This window comes from Cynoglossus semilaevis, chromosome 16 (genome assembly GCF_000523025.1).
Source record: "Cynoglossus semilaevis isolate Cse_v1.0 chromosome 16, Cse_v1.0, whole genome shotgun sequence".
Taxonomy (NCBI): Eukaryota; Metazoa; Chordata; class Actinopteri; order Pleuronectiformes; family Cynoglossidae; genus Cynoglossus; species Cynoglossus semilaevis.
Window position 1 is genome coordinate 1,957,432 of NC_024322.1, and position 24,818 is coordinate 1,982,249.

The following is a 24,818-nucleotide window of genomic DNA, read 5'->3' on the forward strand; positions in this document are numbered from 1 at the left end:
AGGGGGGGTGGGGGGGGGGGGGGGGGGGGGGGGGGGCGGGGGGGGGAGGGAGGACAACAGACTTTGTCGCAAGACTGTTTTGTCATCCGCTGGTCCTGGGGTCAGGAAAGATCTTCCAAACCACTTCACCTGCCTGAGTGAATCTGCCTGTCGTCTGAGAGAGCAGGAGCCTCAGAGAGCGTGACGCTCGGAGCAGCGGGCAAATTGAAGCTGAGTGTCGACCGCGCTTAATTGTCATCGCCAATTAGTGCATTGTGGGACGCCCACAATGGATCAACTGTAGCGAGTAGAACCAAGGCCTTTGTGCTTCTCCAGTGGCCCGCGGGCCAGTCAAGACTGATTTGAGGGCTGAACAACGACGGGGCAGAAATGCCAACGAAAAAATGAAAACAAAAGACAGTTTAAGGGAAAAAAAGAGGACAGAGGAAAAAAACAGGAGGAGGAGGAGGTGGTGGAGGAGGAGGGAGGTGCACAACGGTCACAGAAGAGGGTAGAACTGGGCCTCTGCTCTCCAGAATGAGTGTATGACTCTCTCTCTCACACACACACACACGGCCCACTCTACCCCAACATTTAGTGAGCTGCAACACAAAAGCTGGCAGGGCCCCAGTTGTTTCCAGTGACCTGCTGGTTCAGAGGCTGGTTTGGTCTGGTCTGGTCCAAAGCTTCAGCAGGTCTGAGCCTTTGTGAGCGTTAGAGGCCAAATCCACTGTTTTTCTACTTAAAGGCCAATTTAAATGTGGTTTTATTCCTTGTCATTTGTTATTAGGCTTTAAGCAACTTTCCTCACAGAGAGTCCAAACAGTGAATCACTGGAGACTTCTTAAAAATGCTGAAGTCATTGATCCAGGACCACAACCATGTCAAAAACAGAAGAAGTCAAACCTGGACGACGACCAACCAGACTCTGTCATTTTCTACACATTTGAAGAAAATGTTGGACTTATAAATTGGTTGTAAATCTCCAAACTCTCTGTGTGCACTGAGCTCTCAGGTCACAGTTGTATTTGGCTAACCTCTTACTCTATTTCATGGCTAACTCTTAGTGATAAGATACACTAAAATGAGCTACACTCAACTTGTGTTGATTTAACTTTTTTCGCTAAATTAACTTAAAAATGTTTTTAAAAAGTATGCAAAATACTTGAGCCTATTTCAAGGCTATTTCTTCCATTGACCAGCTTACAGTTATTTTTTAATTCACTCACTTCAAGGTAGGACTATTTTGAGTAAACTAAAGTTTAAATCTCAGGCAAGCTTTAATCAGGCTAAAAAAAAAAGGTTTTCTAATCATGACTTAATTTGTCTCCAAATCTGCTTCCACTGTTGAGTGTTTGTTGACGTTTTGGCTATTTATTAACAAATGTTTGGCCAACTATATGTTGACAATCTTAGGACCATTAAGTTTGGCTAATTATTAGCCAAACTATTCTTATCTTAAATTGACCTAATGCCATCTACGACCTTTTTAAAAATATATTCCAGTTTCAGTTACATTTTCTTATGTTTCCCATTTTGGTTTTTACTTTGCTGCAAAAATATTAACTGTTTCCGTGCTAATTTGTTTTTATCTTCCAGGTGAAGCTTAAGTTATCTTTGTCATGACTATGGAGAAGACTGGCGGTCGTGATGAATCAGAAAATGACAATGGTTGGTGCACTTGTTACAGCAAACACATTTATTTGTAAAACTGCAACAAAACCTCTGTGTTTTTCCACCAGTTTCCATTCTTGTAGACTGTTGTCAGAACTAAACATTGCCACACATTAGCAAGACAACTGTAGAAACAAAGCAGGCGTGCTATTGGTTCACTGTGACGGATCATGTCCGTCAAACAAACTCCAAGTCCCTACATGTTACTTTTCAATCCTGCGCCTGCATGAAAGAAAACAGAACCTTTAGTACACTTTGAGGGGGGGGGGGGGGGGGGGGGGACGGGGGGGTACACATAAGTAAATAATCCAGAGGTGTGACCAGGCTGAACACAAAGGAGGTTTACAATATCCAGGACGACTGCAGAAAAGTTCATGGAAACAGATTTGTTTTTCATTTTCTGCTGTGTTTCCTCCGCAGCACTGGACGCAGTAAACCACACATGAAGCCACTTGTGGAGCCAAGAGTGAGAAACCCCTGAACTGACTCAGTGACACTTGATGTAAGATTTGAGTTTTTTATTTTTTGTCCTACCTTATGTTTTTGGTTCATTTTGATCATTTCTCACCCGACCTTTCTCTAGTTTGCTGCGTTTTGACTTACCTTTAGCCACATTTGGCTAATGTTTGCGTATGGCTGATTCTCAGTGATTACTGGGTACTTATTAGTTAACTCGTACTGTAGGTAGTTAACTATTTATGCTCTACTGTTTGCTGATAGACTAGACCAGGACTAATTAACTTCTAGTTGTTTTTTTTATTTTTTGTTTTATTTTGGCTAATCTGTCTTGTTTTTTTGTTGCTGTTAGTTTATTTTAGCATAGTTCTGGGATACAGAATCTTTAAGCTATTTTTGCTTTTATTGGTTCATTTGTATCCTGTTCAGGCTTTTTTATTATATTTCTTTAGCTTGTAGCAATTTGTGAATTGAATATAATTCTAAAAATAAATCTGACTACGCAGTAACATCTTCTTTAGTGTAGAAACTCGTTTTACTTTTGTTTTACTCATAATTACCAATTAAACTTTTGAAGTAGATTAAGAGTTAAGACTTTTGAACCTGTGTAGATTGCCTCTCTTTCTCTCTCTCTCTCTCTCTCTCTCTCTCTCCCTCTCCCTCTCTGTGTGTATAGCTTCCTGTAGTTAAGTAGCAAATTTAAACTTTTAACCTAAATTCTAAAACCAAGTGACTGAGTGTGTCAATCAGTAAACACAGAAGAGCAGTGTGTTTGTGTGTGTGTGTGTGTGCGTGCGTGTGTGTGTGTGTGTGTTCCATGGTTACCTGATTAGCCAGTGATGCAGAACACATCTCCAGGTTTAATCAAACAGGACTGGCACCTAGAGCTCTCTCTCTCTCTCTCTCTCTCTCTGTGTGTGTCTCTCTGTCTCATTCTCTTTCTTTCTTTCTTTCTGTGTGTGTGTAGCTCATCACCCTCCACTGAGGTAACTTTGATAACTAAAAGCAAACAGTGACGAGTGCATGTGTAAAGCTAGGACAACATCTTAAATACTTAAACACACACACATACACACACACAGACCTTTGTCCCTCAGAAGGTGTACTGACCTTTGGTCAGTGTGTCTCCCTGTGTTTGTGCGAAAGCAGAATCACTGAATCATCAAATTGTTTTTGCCCATTTATTTGAATTTTTAAAAATATATTTTTGATTTGCATTTATGCAGATTATAGTTTTTTCATATGTTAACAGTTTCCTTTTACTGAATCTTTTCCCTCCATAGAAGTTGTGGTCGCTTCACATGAATCTCAAATGTACGTTAAATTATTATTAAAATGATTATTCTCTGTAGGAAACAACTAAAGGTATCGCAGCAGAGTTATTATAGGTTCTCACCAAATCTTCTGTCTTGCTTTTAGAAAGACAGTTTTCAGAAAAGTTTTTTTTATATTATTTGAAAATGGGCAAAGAAGATGTCACTGTTTGAGAGACGATGCCTTTAAAAAGTAAAAAAAAAAAAAACTAGAAAATATCAGTGACAGACACAGTTTACTTTCTTAAAACTACACAGTCACTAAATAATCTCTGTGGGTTCCCTCTACCTGTGCGTGCGCGTGCGGTCATTTGGCTTCGTCAAATTGTGGACAGACCGTATTCATCATCATCATCATCCTCCTCCTCCTCTGGTAAACTCTTCCTAATGCAGGAAGTCATAAATACAACTTGTGATGCGTTCACTGGCCGTCAGTCCACCGGAGAGTTTCACTAAAAACTTCACATCGTCAGTGTTTTTGATTTCTTAAAATGTTGAAAGATAATTTATCTGATTATATCTTTATCTATATCTTTTTTTAGATTATTTTATAAATAAAATACTATAAAATAATGTGACATCAGATGCTTTAAAGAATATGACAAATAAAACAAACCCACATAATTAGCTTTTCTTTTTCTTGGCCACAAGAATCAGTTAGTCTTCTTTTCAAACTCTTGAACATTTATTTATTGAGGTGTGGGTTGATATAGAAAGGCCTTCTTAATCGTTCTCACTGTAGTTTCAGGGAAGTTGAAATCGTGTGGTTCCCAGCGGTCCTTGAACGCATCACCACAGAGCGTGGATGAGGAGCTGCTGCTGCTGTTTCACTCAGGTTCATTCAGGTCCTGCTTATCGGTCGGAGCGGACGCTGATCTCCAGCGACACCGACACAAGTGTGACAGAGAAAAGTCGGGATTTACATCAGGCAGTAACAGAAAAAGACTCCGAAAACTTCCTAACATGAGACCGAAAGTTTTTTGCGCGACGGTAACGGAATGAAAACCGGAAAGAATTGGACGCGGAGTTGCCATTTACGCACGGAGCTGCGTCCAGAGTCCAGAGACTTTATTTATGGACATTTTCCTCATTTTTAAGTGTTGAAATTTTTCATTTTTCCCTTTTTTCCTGGACCCACTCGAGTCTCCCACTGATGATGGTGAGAGATTTTCCATCGTTGGCCGGTGGCTGTGCACACAGAGAGCTGGTAAAAGTGTTACAGGGCTGTTAAATTTATTGGAACGTGACCACCGGAGATGAACTTTCTCTGCTGTGATTGCGGAAGACCTGGTGAATGATTGACAGCAGAGACTCTCCTGGCGCACAGTCTGGACTTAGCCTCCGGAGTTGGACTTGTTTTGTTTTAATCATTAAGAGGCTCAAAGGTTGTTTCTCCCAGTTCCACCTCGCAGCAGAATGAATCTTATTTTTCCTGCAGGAGAAGGACATCATGTGGAGATGAACTCTCGAATTAAGATTTTATTAGAATCAGTTTAGGACTTGGATTAATATATATTGGGGGTTTTTTGTTTTTGTTTAAGTCACTTTTTCAGTTTTTTCTCGTTGGCGTCATGGTGCACCGTTGGATGATGGATGCACCGTTGAGCTTATCCCTCACGGCGCTCCTCATGCTGCTCCTGCTGCTGCTCAGTGGTTGCGGTACAACATCAGGAGCCTCCAAAGATCTGGTGTGTGAGCCCATAACGGTGCCTATGTGCAAAGGTATCGGATACAACCTGACCTACATGCCCAATCAGTTCAACCATGACACCCAGGAGGAGGTTGGGCTGGAGGTGCACCAGTTCTGGCCTCTGGTCCGAATCCGCTGCTCCCCGGACCTGCTGTTCTTCCTGTGCAGTATGTACACCCCCATCTGCCTGCCGGACTACCGCAAACCCCTGCCACCCTGCCGCTCTGTGTGTGAACGGGCCAAACGTGGCTGCTCCCCTCTGATGAGCCAGTACGGCTTCGAGTGGCCTGAGAGGATGAGCTGTGAGCAGCTGCCCAAACTGGGCGACGAGACCCTGTGCATGGACCAGAACAGCAGTGAAACCACCACCCTGGCTCCCCCGTTTTCTAAATCGACCCCTAAAGGTCGGCCCAGACCTCCGAGCCCTCAGCAGTGTGACAGGGAGTGTCGCTGTCGAGACCCACTGCTCCCCATCAAGAGGGAGTCTCACCCTCTTTACGGTCGGGTCCAGACGGGTCCCCTTCTCAACTGCGCCCAACCCTGTCACCAAGAGTACTTCACAGCCAACGAACGCACCTTCACCAGCTTCTGGATCGGCCTGTGGTCTGTGCTGTGCTTTATCTCTACCTTGACCACTGTGACCACGTTCCTCATTGACATGGAACGCTTCAAATACCCAGAGAGACCCATCATCTTCCTGGCCACCTGCTACCTCTTTGTCTCATTGGGCTACATCATCCGCCTGGTGGCCGGTCACGAAAGAGTGGCGTGCGGTTCCAGCGGTGGTTCTGGCGACCACCTGCACATCCTCTACGACACCACTGGTCCAGCTCTCTGCACCCTCGTCTTCCTGTTGGTGTATTTCTTCGGCATGGCCAGCTCCATCTGGTGGGTGGTGCTGTCCTTCACCTGGTTCCTGGCAGCAGGGTTGAAGTGGGGCAGCGAAGCCATCGCAGGATACTCTCAGTATTTTCACCTGGCCGCCTGGCTTATCCCCAGCATCAAGTCCATCGTAGTCCTGGCCCTCAGCTCTGTGGACGGAGACCCTGTGGCTGGAATCTGCTACGTTGGTAACCAAAGTTTGGAGAGTCTGAGGGGATTCGTGCTTGCACCTCTTGTGGTTTATCTCTTTACCGGTTCACTTTTCCTTCTGGCCGGATTTGTTTCTCTCTTTCGTATCAGAAGTATCATCAAACAAGGAGGCACCAAGACGGACAAACTAGAGCGGCTGATGATCCGCATCGGACTATTCACAGTGTTGTACACCGTCCCCGCCACCATCGTGGGGGGCCGCCCGGGCCATGAACAGCAATATCGCCCCCGCCGCGGGCGCGCGTCCTGGCCCTCAGCTCTGTGGACGGAGACCCTGTGGCTGGAATCTGCTACGTTGGTAACCAAAGTTTGGAGAGTCTGAGGGGATTCGTGCTTGCACCTCTTGTGGTTTATCTCTTTACCGGTTCACTTTTCCTTCTGGCCGGATTTGTTTCTCTCTTTCGTATCAGAAGTATCATCAAACAAGGAGGCACCAAGACGGACAAACTAGAGCGGCTGATGATCCGCATCGGACTATTCACAGTGTTGTACACCGTCCCCGCCACCATCGTGGTGGCCTGCCTGGTCTATGAACAGCACTATCGCCCGGGCTGGGAGCGAGCTTTGGCGTGCTCCTGCCAGTCCGAGCGCCAGCGTTTGGGCCTCGGCCCGGACTATGCTGTTTTCATGCTCAAATATTTCATGTATTTAGTGGTGGGCATCACTTCAGGGGTTTGGATTTGGTCAGGGAAGACCTTGGAGTCATGGAGGAGGTTTGTGGCCCGGTGCTGCCCCTGCTGGCTACAGAAGGCCAATGCTCCACCTTCCATGTACAGTGAGGCCAGTACGGCTTTGACCGGACACACTGGGTCTGGACTGACCTCAGGGATGTATCACAAAGCTGCTCATTCTCATATATGAACTTGAAGAAAAGAACAGGAAAATGTGCAGGACTGTGCGAACTGAGGATCAGCTTTGAATAAAAGGGAAAAACAACAAAGCATTAAACAATCTTTCCTTCATTTTGACAGATCTCAATCAGCTGACCAAACAGAAATATATGAATTCTTCATGTGCCTCATCTCTTCCTGTTCACATTGAGCGTCGAAGGAGGGCAAGTATTTATTTCTGTATATATTTTGTGCATATGTTGTAAATTTGAAAGAAATAGCTGTATATTAGGTTTATTAGTTCTGATTTGTTGAATTATTAACCAACCAATGCCACTGCCACATGTATAGAACATTTTTTGTACATATTGTTTGTGAGTGATTCTGTTTTTTTTTTGTTTTGTTTTTTTTTTTGTAACAGAAAACTAAAAATGTGCAGAGAAAAAGTATTTGTTTATCAAAACTGTGTGAGTCATGAGAATAGAAGGAAAAACAGATATAACCTCTTATAAGGACGTGACTCTCACACTGTTGTCAGTCTGTGTGTGAAATGTGAACTAGTTTTGTCAGTGTCATGTGAACTATCAAGGCGGTTTTAAGGATGAACGATGGAGGATGTGCTGCCTTTGACGCTGCCCTTTACTCCCATCTTTTGGTGTTAGGCGGAACTGCAGGTTTTAGTTTCAAGACATCCTCGGGTTTGACGACTGTAGTCATCAAATCAAATGTGTCAACAAATGGTATGAATTCTTTACATTTTTTTATTATAATGAAATTACATTAACTACTAAAAATATTTCGCCATCCCTGATGTTGATCTTTAAGATAAATAAAGATTGATATGATAACTGAAAAACGACATTTTGATAAAAATGCTTCACCTTTTTCAACAACTTCCCATCATTGATGCTAACAAAAAACATAAGTATATCCACATTGGCTGTGATTTGGTGTCGGTTGACCAGAAGGTTATGGGTTCGATTCCAGAGCCTTTATACATACACACCAGTATTGAAAGTAAACCACAATTGAAATATTATTTTAAAAACACAGCCATTTCCAAAAGAAAAAACAAGATTTGCTCTGCATTTGTCCTATTTCCTCCTGACATTTAACACATTTTGACTGTTTTACCAACTGCTAGAGAAAAGACAGGAAAGTCAGGAGTCAGAAATGTTAAATTATGCACAAACATTTAGTCAACAACCTATAGACAACAGTCTGTATTTTATTGATTAAATAACTATTTACTAATTGACACAAAATCTGAATGATTAGTAATTTATTAAACAATGTTGTGATCTGATCTTGGTTTTGTCAGTTTCAGTGACTGAATCCCCTACACTCCAGAAGTTCACTAGTTCATTCTGAGAACTTTTTTAAGGAGCCTTTTAGTTCCAGTTGAGCAACAATGGTCTCCTCAGTGAGCAGTGACTTATCGTATCTACAGAGATCTGCGGTTCAGTCTGTGTCTCTGGTTTGTCTGCGCCCCGAAAACAGAGTTCAGTTCAGGTTAGTGTGTTAATGAGCGTAAATAAACTGTAAAAAAACAAACAGACAAAAAAATGTTAACCAGAGCAAACAGTCGGAGCATGTATTTAAAATGATTATTCCACTGGAATAGAAGTTCAGACTTGTTAGCAGTGTGACTGTTCAATTCTGGAGTTTCACAAGAGAGATGTTTTCCGTCTGCACTGAAACTTCCTTAATTCTTCTCCAAAACTAAAAAAAAAAAAAATCCTTGCGATGTTCACTCTTGAAGAAGCGGTGACTTAGAAGATTCACAGGAAATCTTCAGTTTCTGTCTCTGCTGTTTGTCAGTGTTGTTGACCATTTGATTATCATTTTCATTATAATTTCATTATAACAATAATAATTGTTATTATGGTTTGTCCATAGAGTAGAGAACATGTTTAATTTATTAGTCTGGGATGAGTGAGACGACGATAGGATTTTTTTTTTAAAAATATAAACTGCTGTCAGACTGATGAACTTCAGATAATGTTATTGAAATACTTTAGTGTCTCACCACATCTGTGACTTTGTTCATGTTAATGCTATAACTGAGTGTATATGTGGTTGATCCTGAGGAAATGTTATACTTGTGTGAAAAAATAAAAAAAAATGTGCACAGGTTGAACAGTAATTTGAGTTTTTATATGATATTAAGTTATGTTAATATTAGTTGCCCAGAGGCAATGTGTCTGTCATTGGTGTGGAACCCGGGGATTCACCTCCTGGGCAAGATTGAATACCGGTTCGGGTGGTTTCATCCATTTTCATCCGCTTATCCGTTACCGGGTCGCGGGGGCAGCAGTCTCGATGACCGCCACCCAAGTCACATTTCACCGTACCAACCCCTCACAACCTTACCGCTGGTGGTGAGACCACTGGAAGTTACCAACCTAACCGGGATTCGATTCTGCCCAGGAGGTGAACTCTGGGGTTCCACACCAATGACAGAGGCATTGCCTCTGGGCCAAAGCGCCACAGAGTTACTGTATATTTTATTCATTTTGAATTTTTTTGACCATTTGACCAAAAATGACACGCTAAATTATAGTTGTTGGTCTACGATTCTGAATCGATTCATAAAATTAAAAATCGATTCTGTATTAACGTTCCCTTAAGCGTTTCCGTACGCAACTTCCGGCGACACAACTCTCGCTACGAAGCACGAAATTCTGCCCGTCCCGTCTTCAAGTAAACTTCGCCGCTCAGCGAGTCCTGAAGTTAAATTTGGTGTCTCGCCTGCTTGGGAGGATTAGACCAATCACCGGATTCTTCCACCGCAGCAGCGTCGCTACTCGTGCCCTATGGATAAACAGAGGCTACTGCACTTACCGCTACACAAACTGAACTCTGACGCCCCTACGCGCAGGAATAGCGCGTTCGAAATTATCGAACGATTTTTGGAGCAACAAGCAGCTATTTGTGCCTCTGTCCATTCTCCACAGGTGAATAAATTGTGGTTGCTCGTTCTGTATTTAGAAACGGGCACCTTTATGAGAGGGAGAAAAAGGCAGCTAGCCGTAGCATTTATTTAGGCAATTTTATTTGATAAGATATTTTTTAATATACCTTGAACCTGTTCTTTTAGTCACTAAGAATTAAGACTTACTAAAAATGTTTCTGTTTTTGAAAAAAAAAAAACACAGTCACGCGATAGGCGCCTTCCAGTGGAGTCACCACCCGCAGAAAGGTTCACGAGGTCCCGTGCAGTGTGATTTGGGTAGCGGTCATGGAGACTGCTGCCCCCGCGACCCCGATGGACAGTACAGTACAGTAAGTACGTTTTTATTTAAGTACAAAAAATGTTATCTTTTGACTTAAGTTTACCTTTATTTTAACATAATTGGAATCAGAAAGAGAAATAATTAGAAATTTTATTTTTCAACATCTGACCACATGACGCGAAATTAGGATTTTACCAAAATAAATCCGATCTTTTTCAAAGTTTTTTTTCCCAGAAGGCTCTAATTTGATGAGAAACATTACAATTTTTTGTTATAGTACGATTATATTCTTGCTTATTTTTGGTGATATTTTGAAATATTCAGAAAATATTTTTGGGGGTTTTTAGCACACATTTACTTGGCAGCAGGTTTTGTGGCATAAACTGTGATAAATGCCTTTTGAGGCATTTCTGGGACTTTTATTTTTTATTAATTTTATTTTTTCGTAATAGTCAGACTACAGTCTTCTTTTTGGTGATATTTTGACTGACCAAGCCACCTGTCCTCCTTCTCCAAAATATGCACCTCTGTGTCCTTGAAAGAGTATTCCCTTTCTTTAAGATGTAGATATACTGCCGAGTCCTGTCCTAATGGGGTCGCCCTCCCATATTTTGGATAAGGAGGACAGGTGACTTGAGAGGGGAGTGAAAGAAGCCATCTATGCCCATCTGGAACAACCAACACTGAATAGGGGGATGGGTCATCAATTATCTGCTACATACCATCCTAAAAGTGGGTGTGGTTTTAAAGGATCGCAGTCACAGAGTCTCTTGACACCTGGTTGTTACATGATTAGTGTTTATTTAAAATACTCCATCTGCAAATGTTTTTTGTTCAATTAAAAACACGACATTTTCACAGCTAGTGGCCTACATAGTAAGCAAAAAGGAGGAGAGTTTCCAACAGTCTCTTCTTTTTCTGTCCCCTCTATATCTATGTAGTTCTCTGGAAGGCTCTGCTCAGGGTCCAATCTCTCTGAGGAGGGGGTTAGGATGGGAGAACGTGAAGGGAACAATACTGAGTCTGGACTGAGCTATCGTTACAGGACATCAATCTAACTGCTATCAATCAAAGAGTCCAGCAGAAGGGATTCAGAATCAAATGAGTGTGTCCTGTGGTGAGTTCTCAGATTGGCACTCAGAGACACACACATACAACAGACAACATCAGACTGACTGTGTTCCATCTCCAGCCAACTCCTGCAGTATATTTATGCTCTAATACTTCTTACGTGAGACATGCTCTATGCAAATGGGAGAATAACTGACTTCAACTGAATGGAACACCACTGGTATTAACAGTAAACAGGTTCGATTTACACTCTCAAAAAAGTTACTTTTGGTTTTTGAACTTGCATTTACAAGAATCAGTATTTTATCTTAGTTTAAAAAAAAGGAATTTAGTGATATTCTATAGATTAATTATTCAACAAACTATAAAAAGCCCCTCATTCTTAGATCTCATGTCTGTAGAGAGTGTCATGAGAAAATGGTTTGTGTAATGTGGAAAGTAGTTTTGTTCTGCACAGACTTCTATTCCAACATCAATGGAGATGTTAGACTATAACACGAACGGAACTATTCTAACATCAATGGAACAACTTCAGGATTTTCCCATTAGGTTACTGGGAGGTGGTTCCATCCAGTTCTTCTTCAGTCTATGATTTTGGTTCTGATGAACTCTCTGCAGACAAATGAGCTTTTTTCATCCATTTGATTTTGTGAATAATAAACTATAGACTACCACAAAATTATCATTAAGGTTAAACAGAATTATTCAAACTTGTTTTGTATAAAAAAAGAAAGTAAATTTGACACTTGTAAGCCCATTTTTTTTTCTTCAGTGATAGAACAAATCATTCTAAACTTCATCTGGAATAAAAGGGACAGTTAAAAAATAAATAAACTTTCAAAACAAAACAAAAGTTACGATGTCAATGGTAATCATGCAGCTGTCATGTCATCACAGGACACACTGCATCATTCCCAGCCTGAATCCTGTTTGACTCCTCAGTGTACAAACATGCTTAGACTGGACACTAACTGTGGGTTACTGGGACATTAGACAGCAGACCGAAGAGGTGTGACCTATGACAGGACAGCGTTGGAGCATCGAATACCTATCAGGTTGTCTACACTGAAGGACCGTCTCATTGCTGCCCTGCTCAGGTCTTTATATTTGTCTTCACATAGTCTTGAAATTGCCTGAGAAAAAACAAACAAAAAAAAAACATGCAGTTAAAAGATCATGGTAGACCAAGGTGCTACACAGTGGAAGTCAAATAATTCAAAAAAAAAAAAAAAGATTTTCAACTATGGCTCATTAATTAGGTGACTCTTAACCACAAGGCCCATATGTACAAGGCAGCAATGATACTTTCAATTTTGCAGTTATGGCCATGAATTTTTACAATGTTTCAAAGATAGTTACATCGAGGGCAACCGGACGCAGTAGTTTTTTTTTTTTTTAATGTTTCACCAAAGAGGCTTCTTCAGTTCCTCTCAGCCCTGCCTGAGGCTCCAGGAGGAATCCCAGAACTGAAGAACCCTCTTGGATGAGAGGTGAAACGTCTTCAAAAAACCGTCTCCGTCCAGTTTCCCTCGATGTAACTATTTTTGAACTACTATTGTAAAAAATTAAATTTTAGATAAAATGACCTGAATGAATGAGAACCTACACAGACTTTTTATAATGACTGTTACAAGTGATAGTTACAATACAGCTTCCCACCGCTCAGTGGTGGTAATGTGTCAGTCAGATGTTTAAACATGGGAAGATACATATAAGAAGACTAGTCTGAACTGAAGGTTATGGGAATTCATTGAACACAGGGCTTTGCACACACAAAAAGCTGAATTTTGTACATTTCTGAATTCAGAGCTGAGAGCTCGGTGTGTGGACTGTGGTCTAACTCAGGCGATGACGCCTTCATAATTAATGCACTATTGAGAAATGCAGCAAATTTCTGTCCTTTAAAAGTTGCTTTAAAGGGCAGCTTTAGTTCACAGGTTGTTTTTATTGAATACTAATCACACCAAGAGTAAGATAAATTATTTAAACCAGAAAAGTGTTTATATTCTAATGGCCCCTGGTTTGCTTTGTACTGGAACAACTGTCCCCAAATCGTGTCAGAAAGGTTAAGGGAAGGGAAAGATATGAAGGTGTATGAAGATTGGTCCATGTCTTTGGAGCTCACCTCTAGTTTCTGGGCACGCTGGTTGTTGAGAGGCTCCAGGGGGAAGCTGAGGTTGTTGTCATCAGCCAGCTGCCGCAGATCAAAGTAGTACTTGGCGTAGACACTGGCTGGCACATTGATATTAAACTGGAGAAGTTCCAGGAAGTGACGCTCCATCTCGTTCCTGGAGAGTGGAAAAGGCACCTGAGTGTCAACAGTCTCAACTCTGTGCTAAACATCGAGTGGGAAATTCGACTGCAGCGACAGCAGCGCTCCAAATTAAAGATGAGAGTGAACAGATGCATGATGGTCCACATAAACAGTTACAGAAACAAGTGAGGTGGACTGCATTCAAAAGTTCAACAGCTTATAATAATTTAGTTCGAGCATGAGAGGAAAAACAGACCATAAGCAGACAACCCTTGTTTCCTGGAGATGCTAAGTGTTAGATTTAAGGACATGGGAAAATGTGGGAGTTTTCTTGACTTGACGAAGAATGACCTTGACCTCCATCAGGGGGCACCGCTGGAGTAGTGTGCCTGACGTTTTAACTAAGCTTAGTTTTGGTACATGAAGGCATCACTGGCTGCTGACACATCCATGGATGATGTAAAGTCCTCCATTAGAAGCTCAGAAAAATATGAAAAAAATATAATAATTATAATACTATATCCTTCCCTTAAAGGTTACTGATACGCCTCTGCACATTTAAGACAAAAGGGGCGAAACTCTGACCTTCAGTCTGTGGCTGGTTAGGTCTTAGGTTAAATATTGTTATGTATGTAGAAATCTATAGGGTCTTTCTTCTGTAAAATGTAAAATTCCAAGTGTTGTGGTGAAGTTACAGAAATTTGTCAAAGCCAACTGTCTACTCAAAGTCAACTTCATGTTAACCCAACAGGTATCTCAGACCAATCAGCTGGAGTTATTACTGGTCCTTCTCCAATCTACAAGCTTCAACATTCTTCTCCTCACCATCACTGCACACTGAGGCAGGTTCGTCGTCAAGGAGACCGCATCCGGGATGCTTTGTTGGTCAGCAAAGGTGGTGCGAGTGAGCAGGAGTGTGTGTGATGTCTGGTCTCCCAGGGCAACTAATGGAGTGGGCGAGAGCCCGGGCCATTATGTACAAGGAGTGAGAGCACTTGAGACCCTCCCCTCCAATTCTCTGTTCCTCTCTCTACTCTTCCTGTCTACAGCCAGACTCCAGCAGACTCAAAGACACCACAATGGCAGCGGTGAAATCAGAGCATAGAGTGTGTAGGTCAGACGTACTACAGTATATGAGAGTAAGGAGGGTCGGAGGGAGATGTGGGCTCTTGGACTGAGAACACATATGCACATAGTACATGCACCTCTGCACCAGGAGACACTCTCAACCTCTTTCATATACAAGCAATTGTAGGAAATAAAGCCTGGCTGCTCCATGTGTAGCCTCTGGCCTCTTCACAAGATTATTGACAGAGTGACAGATAATATTGTACAACTCCCATCTGCTCCAGCACTTTATTCTGCTTCAAGTGCAACCATGTTTATATGTTCTTCCTATTAGTGGCCAGCACTGTGTGACACTGGAAATAATGCACTGCACAAAAAACTACTTTAGTAAATGTGATCTGGACTAGGCGTAGACAGCAGCCTCTGTTTTCCACACGTAGGTTTGAGGCTCTGGCAGTTATTCGAAGGTTATACGTTCAAATCACAAATAATGCAGCGCAGTTGTCAAAAAGCATATACAAAGTTGAAGTTATATCGGAAAACATCTGAACTTTAGAACTTTTAAATGTCACAAATTTAAAGAAAACAAAACCAGAAACTCTCATGAGTCGACTTTTGTTTTAGTTCTTTTCCAAATGTGGCAAAAACAAAGTTCCTCAAGAGATTTAGTTGGAGCAACTAAAGCTTAAAAGTATAAAGATTTGTGGCAAAACAGCATTAGCATTGCCATTGCTGTTTGGTTACTCTTAAAAATATTAAATTGATGTCTGAAGAAGCTGTGAATACTCTGCTAATTTCAGTAAAACACAGGGAACTGCTCAGGTTTCACAGATGTGTTAAATGCAGAGGACAAAGAAAATGAGATAAACAAATACATTTAAATGGATATCAAGTCTTTTTTTTATTTGAACAGAAAACTCACATGTCCTCCACAGTGATGTCTTTAAGGATCTGGCAGTAGTCCACATTCCACACGGCCTGGTCGTCCCAGACTTTGGAGGCCAACAGGATGGCTCCTAGGACGATGCGCTTCCAGTTGGCCGGGCAGATGTCCAGCTCAGCATAGGTCAGTAAGCGTTCTAAGTACACCTTTGGGAAAAGAAAAATGTTAAAAGAGTGTAAAACATTCAACTAGAAATTGACACAAAAGTTTAATTAGAAATGCAAAAAATTATGCATGACGTATGTATTAATTTTGTATCTAGAAAATTATGTTTTTGCATGGAATGTAGAGATAATTCTTGCATCTAATTTCTGACTAAAATGTAGAATTGGTATATTGTTAAGATATAAGAACTATTGAGATATTTCATTTATATGTTTTGAATATTTTAGACACTGACAACTTTGTTTGTGACATTTATTTGTCATAACAACCACAGAGCAGTGTCACACAGGGATATTTTTCTTCTCACGATGATTCTAAGACGTGACTTTGCTGCCCTCTAGCGGAGGATCAAGAATTATAAGACACATAAGCCAGAGCATTGGGTCACTCTTGTCAAGTCAAACCTAAATATTACCCAACAAACACAGAACAAACAACTGACACAAAGCTCAAGGATAACTTCAGCCTTTTAATATATATATTTTTTAAATTTACAATAGTTTAAAATATTATGGCTGTGAATAACAACAGCTTACCAGAGTGACTATGGCACATTCTGCAGTCAGCTGAGCAGCGCTGAAGAGCGTTCGGACAAAGCGGTAGATCAATTTGTGTTCTGGGTCGATGCGAGAAAAGTCGTCTGGAACGGGTTCTCTCTGTGTTAGACAAGAAGACGCTGTTTTTAAATTGACCTTTATTCACCTCTCTATCCATTTGTTATGTGCTACTGTGGCTGCAGTTGTGTGAAATGGGTGCAGAAAAAAAATCAACATTATCAATTTGAATGGAGAGAAATCCTGACTCTTTCATAAACAAAATGAGCACAGGGCTACAAACATTTTTATCACTTTTACTAAGTGCACTATGTAGTTGTCTTAAATAAAATGCAAGTTTCTGTTGGGATAAGACTGATAATAGTACAACAGTGTAACTGTAGCAGTCTTTATTCTCATAGTTAGATTTTTCCCCTCGTCAGTTTGGGGCTAATACATTGTTGTACAATGAAGCAGCTCTGTATTTTAACTCATGTTCATCGTTAACATACTCACTGATAAGGGGTGCAACTTCTCATTAAAAATGTCCAGCGATCTGTCCGAGTCCCTGGAATGAAAATGTCAGCACAGTGGTTATACCTTAAATTCAATTGTCACATTACATGACAAGGGTTAAATTCCAAATAAAACGTACCTGTTTTTAATGTGGTAGTATATTGCTAATGTGACACTGTAGGAGATTAAAAGGAGGTAAATGTTAAACAGCTTCATGGAAAACATCTCAGACAGAGTAATTTTTTCATGTGGGATTACAGTCAAACTGAACATCTTCATTCATCAACAGGTTTAAAAACAAACACAAAAGGATAATGGTGATGAGATGTCATTGCCACTCAAATGGCTTTTTCTCACATGAAAGCATCAGCTTCTGTGTGAATCTGATAAGTATTACAGCAGCGTTAGCAGGCTGTGATGTAACAGGATTTAGACATGTGAAATTAGTGTATTTTTGTCTGCAGCATTTTGCACACAAGTGGACACGTGTCTGTGTGTGTGTGTGTGAATTTCTCCCACCATTTGATTGTGCTTTTGAGGTTTGGCTGACTAACGGTGCTGTCGTCTATAAAAATTGTGGAGCAGGAGCTGTATTTCTTTGACAGAGGTCCAGGTGACACCTTCAGGGTTGACAAACACAACACACATAAATAAACACTGGAGACACGATCGCTGCACTTCTACAAATATAACCCAGTTTGGCTATTCATAATAAAATAAATGCCCAATTTATTTAAATTAAATAATAACAATATGCAAAACAAAGTACTAAAACAATTAAAAAGCAACATGAAACATTCAGAAATCAATACACCAATCCAAAGCTTCAATTTACTTTTCGCTTTAATTATTAACAAGGTGACACTTACATGACTGATATGATTTATGTGGTTGCTTTTCCTCTTGTCTCGTTCTGTAAAAAAGTTTTATTAAAATTAAATAAAATGTGTAGCCAAAAAGAGAAAACTAATTACATTGAACTAACATACATCTTTTGTTGGCGCTTGATGCTCTAGTGGATTTTTTATGCACTACAAAAACCTGACCTAGCTCTTTAATAATTACATATGATAATAAGATGCTGATCCTGTTATTTAAAGTGTATGAGTAGATTTAAGCCAAATGCAAAGTATTCAAAAGATGAAATTATCCATAATCATCATCTCTTGTATTTATTTATGTGGTTTGTTTGTGTTCTATGTTTGTTCTAGAGATTTTCAGGAAGTCAACACAGAAATGGTGAATCACTGATGAACATGTGTCACATTAGTGTTGCTCACCGTCTGTCTGAGACTTGCTAAGGAAGATGGTGCTGGCCCGGGCGTGGTCTGAAGGGTTTGACTCCAACGCCAGCTCTGAAGAAACAGTGTGTGTTTAAACAAATTAAACATGCAAGGATACCATGTATTAATGAGAAAGTGGTTGACATGGTAAGGAAGCAACTTCACTCTTGTTAGTGACAACAACCAAAGAAAAAAAGTTACAGCACATTATTTAAAGGTAAAGAGGAAAATGTTTAATTCCAATTTTTTTTCCAAGTTGGAGAATTAGTGCAACGTTTGCAAATGATGTCAATAAGGTTAAGATTATTTTATTTTCATTTTTTCTGTAAAACAACATTTTTAGCACAAAAAGAAAAAGATTGATTTAGTGTCAGAAATCTGAAACAAAGTTCAGTGGGTTGTTGATTATATTTGGCTGGCCCACACAAATCTTTAGAGTAGGGATCAAAACTAAAGACCATCATATATGTCAGGCAGCCAAAGAGAAAACCTCAGTAGACTTGTCTAAAACTTAAAAAGAAAATCCCCCAAAATGAATGCAGTCAAAATGAAACACAGCTGACTTTTAGAACTGAAGGAACTTTAAAGAAATGTGGTTTTAAGATATATTTTAGCTGCGTCATGCACATTAAATAATGTTTCCAAATATTAAGACAAACTGTATACATGTTTATAAAAGTTTTGATGGAAATCCCTTTTCATACAGGATAAAACAAACAGAATCAGTAAAAGATGTGTGAAAAACATTATGTTCTGGTAAAACACTAGGAGAAAAAAAAGAGAGCTGTATTTTTACTTCAGGGATTATACCAAAGCCCAATTTAAACTGAATTGTTCCTTTACCAAATCTGTGCTGAGAACAAATTACAGAAACGCCACAGGGATTAGGTGATTGCAGCATCTGTGACATGAGGACAGCAAGACGAGACAGGAGGAATGCAGAAAGGAGCGCAAGACTGATTCTGACCTCACCCAGTCAGCAGCTGCTCTCATCACACTGCACTCATTCACTGTACAGTCCACACCAACATGAATGGAATGAACACAGCATACCCGGGAGTCAAACAGAATTGGCACCATGGGCACTGAGAAAATAAAACTGACCTCAGGCCTACATCTGAGCAGCTCGCCTGACCAAATAACAGCATTAGCTCAGCATGGACAAAGTAATATGTTCAGCTATTAGAATGACATTATCCAAATGGTGTCAATGAAACCTATTGTGAAATGTAGTTTTTACTTATTTTCGTTACTTCTTCCTGTTCCTGTGATACGACAAACCATCAAATGCAGCTGATAAATATGGTTCTTACTAGCTAATTGCCAAGTGGCGCCACAAAGATGAGTGGTTTGTTTTCATTGTTAATGTATGACTTGGTAACATGAACCCAGAGTGATCAATATGATGCAGTGCTGAGCTCCAGCAGTGCCAAGAATGTCATCATAATCGGTGCACTGCTGGCAGGAGGATGGAAGTAAACAAGTGTGGCAACTTGGCAGTGGCTAAAGATGGTTTCTCTGGGTTCTGCCCACTGCATTTTAAAAGACAGCATATACAAAGTTGTTAGGTCAAGGCAGATCTTCCTCTGCAGGCATTTGATACACCTGATTGGATTATTGTACGTCTTTGTATGTAGCACCTTATTAAATGTCACTCAGCTTTGCCTGCAGGTTCAATTAAATAGGTCTGTCTGGTCAGGAAAAATCAGCACGATTGCTTTACAACAGAACGAACCTCTCCTGTCTGCCTTCCAGTTGATTATACAAAATATTTCACACCCTTAATACCTCAAGTCTCAAGGATACTGAACTATACTAAAACCAGTATTTAAAAGACTTGCAGTTAAGCCAGACCATAAAGGTCAAGTAACATCAGTCTGAGGTGGAAAATGATTCGGAGCGTTTACAAAAAAGATTGGAAGCACTTGGATGACAATTTATTCACCCTGAATGAATGTCAGTCTGTGGGAAAACATTAGGATATATTGTCACTTTGCAGAACTTCTCATATTTCACACATTGTGACTGGCAATGTGTTGATGTCTAAGGTCACCAGATTAGAAATTGCAAAATATAGTTTTACTGTATTTCCACATTAAGCTTGTAGATTATGTTCAAACTGTAGCTCATCCTGCAGGACAGTCAAGGAGAGCTCTGTGTTTACAAAAAGTATCAAAGAGCTGGCATGTTTAATATCCCAACAAAAGACTGAAATCCAGTGAGCGATAACAGCCACTGGGTTTGTTTGAGGGAAAATGTTTGCACATCAGGGATGGTTTGTTTTCATTTGCAAGGGAGTAACGAGAAGTTCCCCTTTCTGTCAGTGACTGGCTTAAGATGCCACCCGCCTCCCAGTAGACAAACGAAATGAACACACTTGAGGTGTAACTGCTGTACGCATCACTCACCATCAGGCACCTCTCTGTCGCTGATATGCTGCAGGTAGGGTACGGTGTTATCATCGCTCACTTCGGTGCTGGTCTGGACTTCCTCCAGACGCTCTGCCGGCTGTCTCGAGGGTAGTTTGGGGCTGGACTCTGGAGAGACGCAGCATGACACCGTGTTCCCCATTCCAAAACGGGTGTAGGCTCCTCAGTGTTGCCCCCGAGTTCGAGTAGTGCAAATATATGTGGGCTAACTAAACAGCGTCAAAAACATAACCAGACTACAGTCACAAACGGTATCTTTGTATGCTAAACCGCCGCTGCCCAACTCCCAGGAAATGCATTCCGGTCCATTTGTGGGTCTATACTAATGACTGTGCCCTGCTGATGAAAACGGTTGCAGCCTATGGCAATATCTATTGGATTTTATTCACAAAAACCGAACAAGGATCTGCTAGTAAAGTCCAACTGCTCTCCAATTCACTGGTTCGTTCATTCATTCAACATGCAAGAGTTTGGCTGCTATGTAGCTTACTAGCATTAAAGCTACCTAGTAAACTTAATTATTTTTCTCAAAACCTCAACATTTGCGATCCCGAAATATACCGAATGTCTAAATGTTAAAATCCCAACAACTTTGCAATGCGGTATTATGGCAAAGACATTTTAGGATACTTCTCAAAACAATTTCCCAGAGCTCTTCTCTCTCTCGGCCCGGTGTATCTCCAAATCAAGCCCGAGGCTTCTTACGGCCTGCGAAGAAGAATCGGGAGGGGTGGAGCAAAAAGTCGGGGCGTGGGATAAAAGATTCCCAGTGTGTCCAAAAAAGCTAAGTTTTCTACTGAATCGTCATTTTGCAACCAAATGTGTCAACCGCCAGAACTTCTCCATTGCTGCCTACAGCCCATCAAACATCATGGATATCGCTACAGCCGCCATCTGTTGCCCAGTGATCGCAAACGGTACCACTTCACACAGGTTTCTAGTCCCGCCCTCTAAGAATTTACTTAAATTCAATTGGCTAAAATGGTCCAAACGCTTTTTAAAATGATGTTTATTGGTTAGAAGTTGTTGTCAATCGTAGACGATTTAAACCGATGGACTGTATTTACAAGGCTGCTATTTTTGTATCGTCACGGATCCACACCCTTTTTTGACAACAGAAGACGTGTCTCTATTGTATGGAGCTAGAACTGTCTAAAAAAGAATGAATACACAAACAAGGATTCACAAATGTATTTTGAAAATTCACAAATGTATGTACAGGAAGATATTTGTTAGTTTTATAACAAATATAGTTTTATTTGTAATACATTTGTGGATGGTCTAACGAGCATTTATAACGTTCTTTGTGAATCGCCCTGCATTTGTTTGTGGATTTTTGAGACTCATCTAGCGGCGACCAGATACACATGCATTTTTTCAACATGGGGCCCGTCAGCAGCCAATCAGATGTCTCGTTTGTTTGCAGCCAATCACACGACTGAATCGCCAGGAGGGCCTTGTGTGACGCCTCTACACTGCGCCGGAAATGGCGTCTGGAAGCGGCAATGGAGAGCGTTGTGATGTACGTGTAAAGAAATAGAAGGAATAACACAAGATACAAAGTTGTATGCTTTACTAAGTAATATTGCGGAAGTAAAATAACGCAATTTATGTTATATATTATATCTTCTTTTTCTTTTGGCTTTTTTCAGGGGATGCCACTGCGAATCATTGATTTCCATATTGGCCTGTTCTCTGCATCTTCTTCTCTGACTCCAACTCTCTCTCTCACTGCATCCATATATCTCCTCTTTGGCCTTCCTCTTTGTCTCCTACCTGGTAGCTCCATCTCCAGAACATTCTTCTACCAATGTATCTACTGTCCCTCCTCTGCACATGTCCAAGCCATTTCAATCTGGCTTCTCTAGATTTTCCTCCAAACCTTCCTGTCTGTGTTGTTCCTCTAATGACCTCATTCCTGATCTTGTCCATTCTTGTCACTCCTAAAGAGAATCTTAGCATCTTTAACTCTGCCACCTCCAGCTCCGCCTCATGTCTTCTGCCTATTGCTACTGTCTCTAAACCATACATCATGGCTGGTCTCACCACCGTCCTGAAAACCTTTCCCTTCACCTTAGGTGACACTCTTCTATCACAGATCACTCCTGACACTTTTCTCCAGCTGTTCCACCATGCCTGCACTCTAATCTCTTTCTCTGCACACTTCCCTGGATCTTATCATTCCACCACCAGGTCTCTTTGTCCTCCTTTCTCTGCCCAGAGGACATACGTAGCACCTTCCTACCTGTCTCCCTAACCACTGTGATGGCTGCAAAATGACACTGGGTCAAGGCAAAAGGTTTACAACGTTACGTACAGTATTTCCATCTCTGGTTCTCTTAACTTTGGCGACTAACGCGTCACGCGAAGGACTAGCATTCAACAGAGCGTGTGGACGGTTTGTTTTAAACGGTCCGCACGCTGCCGAATCGCGGAGTGTGGCAACCGGTTCTAAACAGCCGGTGCTAAACAGTAGTCTGTTTGAGCCGCACGTGTCGCTTCAGTCAGCGTGTTATTAAATTGTATGAGATAGCGCTTTGTTATTTGACCACTAAATATGTGCAAGACCGTTTGGTTTGAGTGGTCGAAACATTTTGGGTCTTGCGACTTAAGACTTGTGTGTTAGTGAAGAAATGGCTTGTTCTGCGGGGAGTGTTTGCTTCAAAGCAGTTCTTGCACACTGTAGGGCATTGTAACGATGAGTATGATTAAGTTAATCCCTTCAGGTCTAGCAGCAGACCCATATCGCCATCACCTGGGGCGGTGGACTCCACCAAGCCAAGAAGTTCGAATCATCTGGTTTCTGTTACGTGAACGACATCGTCCTGGCCGTTTTTGAGCTGCTCTAGTAAGACAAGAAACATTTCAAGTTACAGAGTGTTGTGAAATTGTAAACATCTTTACAATTGTCATTGGGACTGGGAAGGACAAACACTATGCAGTAAATTACAGAGATGAGATGAGATCAGAGATGGTATCATCTGAGAGCATATGTTGGAATGTTTTCTTTATTTCATCTTGTGTTTCAGGCCAAAAGAAGAATTTGAAAATGAAGTTGTTCCACTCCTGATGGTGGGAGCTTTGTTGAATCCTGTGAGCACATGTGGTTGTGAGTATGTGATCTGTCCATCTCTACCTGTGTATAAAATAAGTGCTAACAATAACTTATAGCTTACCTTTTACTACTTAGTGTTTTACTGTAAGTAAAAAATAGGTTGGAATAGGTTCTTAGCACAAATTATTCACTTGGAGTACGTCTTGGGGCATAAACTTGCATTTTGAGGTATTTATAGGTGCTTTCATTTATTGGACTTTTTTGTAACAGTAACACAAGTTTTCCTTTTTTTTGGTTCATTTTCATGAAATCATTAGTACACCATGGAAGTAATTGTAGTATTAAAACATGAATTTTTAATAAAGAAATTAATTTTATTTACGTTTATTTGTATTTTATGACAGTTTTCTCATTACTTCAATGCATCCAGGTTTGTGTGAAGGCATGCTGTTATTTTAACAGATTAAGACAGATGTTTAGAACATTTAATGGACACTAACAGATGTTTTGAAGTAAATAAAATATTACTAATTAAATGTATTACAATACATTTAGCAGACACTTACCCAAAGCAACTTACAATTTGAGTCATTAAATCAACAAGAGGACACCTTTTTCAACTTAGGTTTTTGCTTATGGACTTGATTGATGATTGCAAAATACAAAAAGACTAATAAATAGTAATAATAAATAGTAAAAGTACAGTTATAGGTCCTAGAATAAGACATATGTTTGATAATAATGGAAAAGTAAAGGGAAAATGGCCGTTAGCCTAAGGGATACATCTGACTGTGGTGACCTGGGTTGAATTAAGGCAAGGTAATTATGACATTTAAAGTTTACATGAATCAGCCACAGCGTTATGTTCAAACTGATTGCTGTGGCTTTCATTCTTTTTCCAGATAACAAGGTCAGTGTTGTTATGTCTTCCCCAAGGCTTTAACTGCGAGGTGATATTAAATTAAACCTTCATCTGAGTAATAGTACTTTTAGTAAGTAGAATATTTTAGTACTCTTTCCACCTCTGACTGTGCATTCAAAATTGTGATTTTTACCTTTTTTTTACCTGTTCATGTCCATGTATCACAAAAAACAAGCAAGGCTATAGTCTTACTATAATGAAAAATGCAGAAAAATGCAAAAAAAAAAACTCCCATAAATGCCTTTAAATACAAGCAATACAAGTTTAAATGGATTCACGTCGGTGAAAAAATCCATAAAAATCCATAAA

General features: G+C 40.6%; 3 protein-coding genes across 4 annotated transcripts in view; 2 read left to right on the plus strand and 1 right to left on the minus strand.

The window, feature by feature from the left end:
* The window catches only part of plekhm3 (pleckstrin homology domain containing, family M, member 3), a 35,615-nt gene extending 31,250 nt beyond the window's left edge, over nt 1–4,365 (plus strand). Inside the window, exons 9-11 of the transcript XR_003052335.1 lie at nt 1,579–1,650; nt 2,074–2,155; nt 4,165–4,365. The gene's annotated coding sequence lies outside the window, so the exon portion shown is untranslated. The remainder of the gene's footprint in view (nt 1–1,578; nt 1,651–2,073; nt 2,156–4,164) is intronic.
* A 153-nt stretch (nt 4,366–4,518) lies between these two features.
* fzd5 (frizzled class receptor 5) lies at nt 4,519–9,180 on the plus strand. Of its 2 annotated transcripts, none has more exons than XM_025064151.1 (2): nt 4,519–6,390; nt 6,711–9,180. In XM_025064151.1, exons 1-2 carry the CDS (start codon nt 4,994–4,996, stop codon nt 7,063–7,065), a joined length of 1,752 nt encoding a protein of 583 aa, XP_024919919.1. In that variant the 5' UTR covers nt 4,519–4,993; the 3' UTR covers nt 7,066–9,180. The 2 variants fall into 2 exon arrangements, with proteins under 2 accessions (XP_024919919.1, XP_024919920.1); XM_025064152.1 differs by having other exon boundaries at nt 4,519–6,182; nt 6,503–9,180.
* Nucleotides 9,181–11,051: 1,871 nt separating this feature from the next.
* Nucleotides 11,052–21,436, minus strand: ccnyl1 (cyclin Y-like 1). Its single transcript, XM_025064153.1, has 10 exons — nt 20,512–21,436; nt 18,101–18,175; nt 17,690–17,733; nt 17,340–17,440; nt 16,960–16,995; nt 16,821–16,872; nt 16,308–16,427; nt 15,586–15,752; nt 13,467–13,629; nt 11,052–12,474 (listed from the first exon to the last, which is right to left on the minus strand). The coding sequence occupies exons 1-10, from the start codon at nt 20,672–20,674 to the stop codon at nt 12,358–12,360; spliced, it is 1,038 nt and encodes a 345-aa protein (XP_024919921.1). The 5' UTR covers nt 20,675–21,436; the 3' UTR covers nt 11,052–12,357.
* Nucleotides 21,437–24,818: the final 3,382 nt, after the last annotated feature.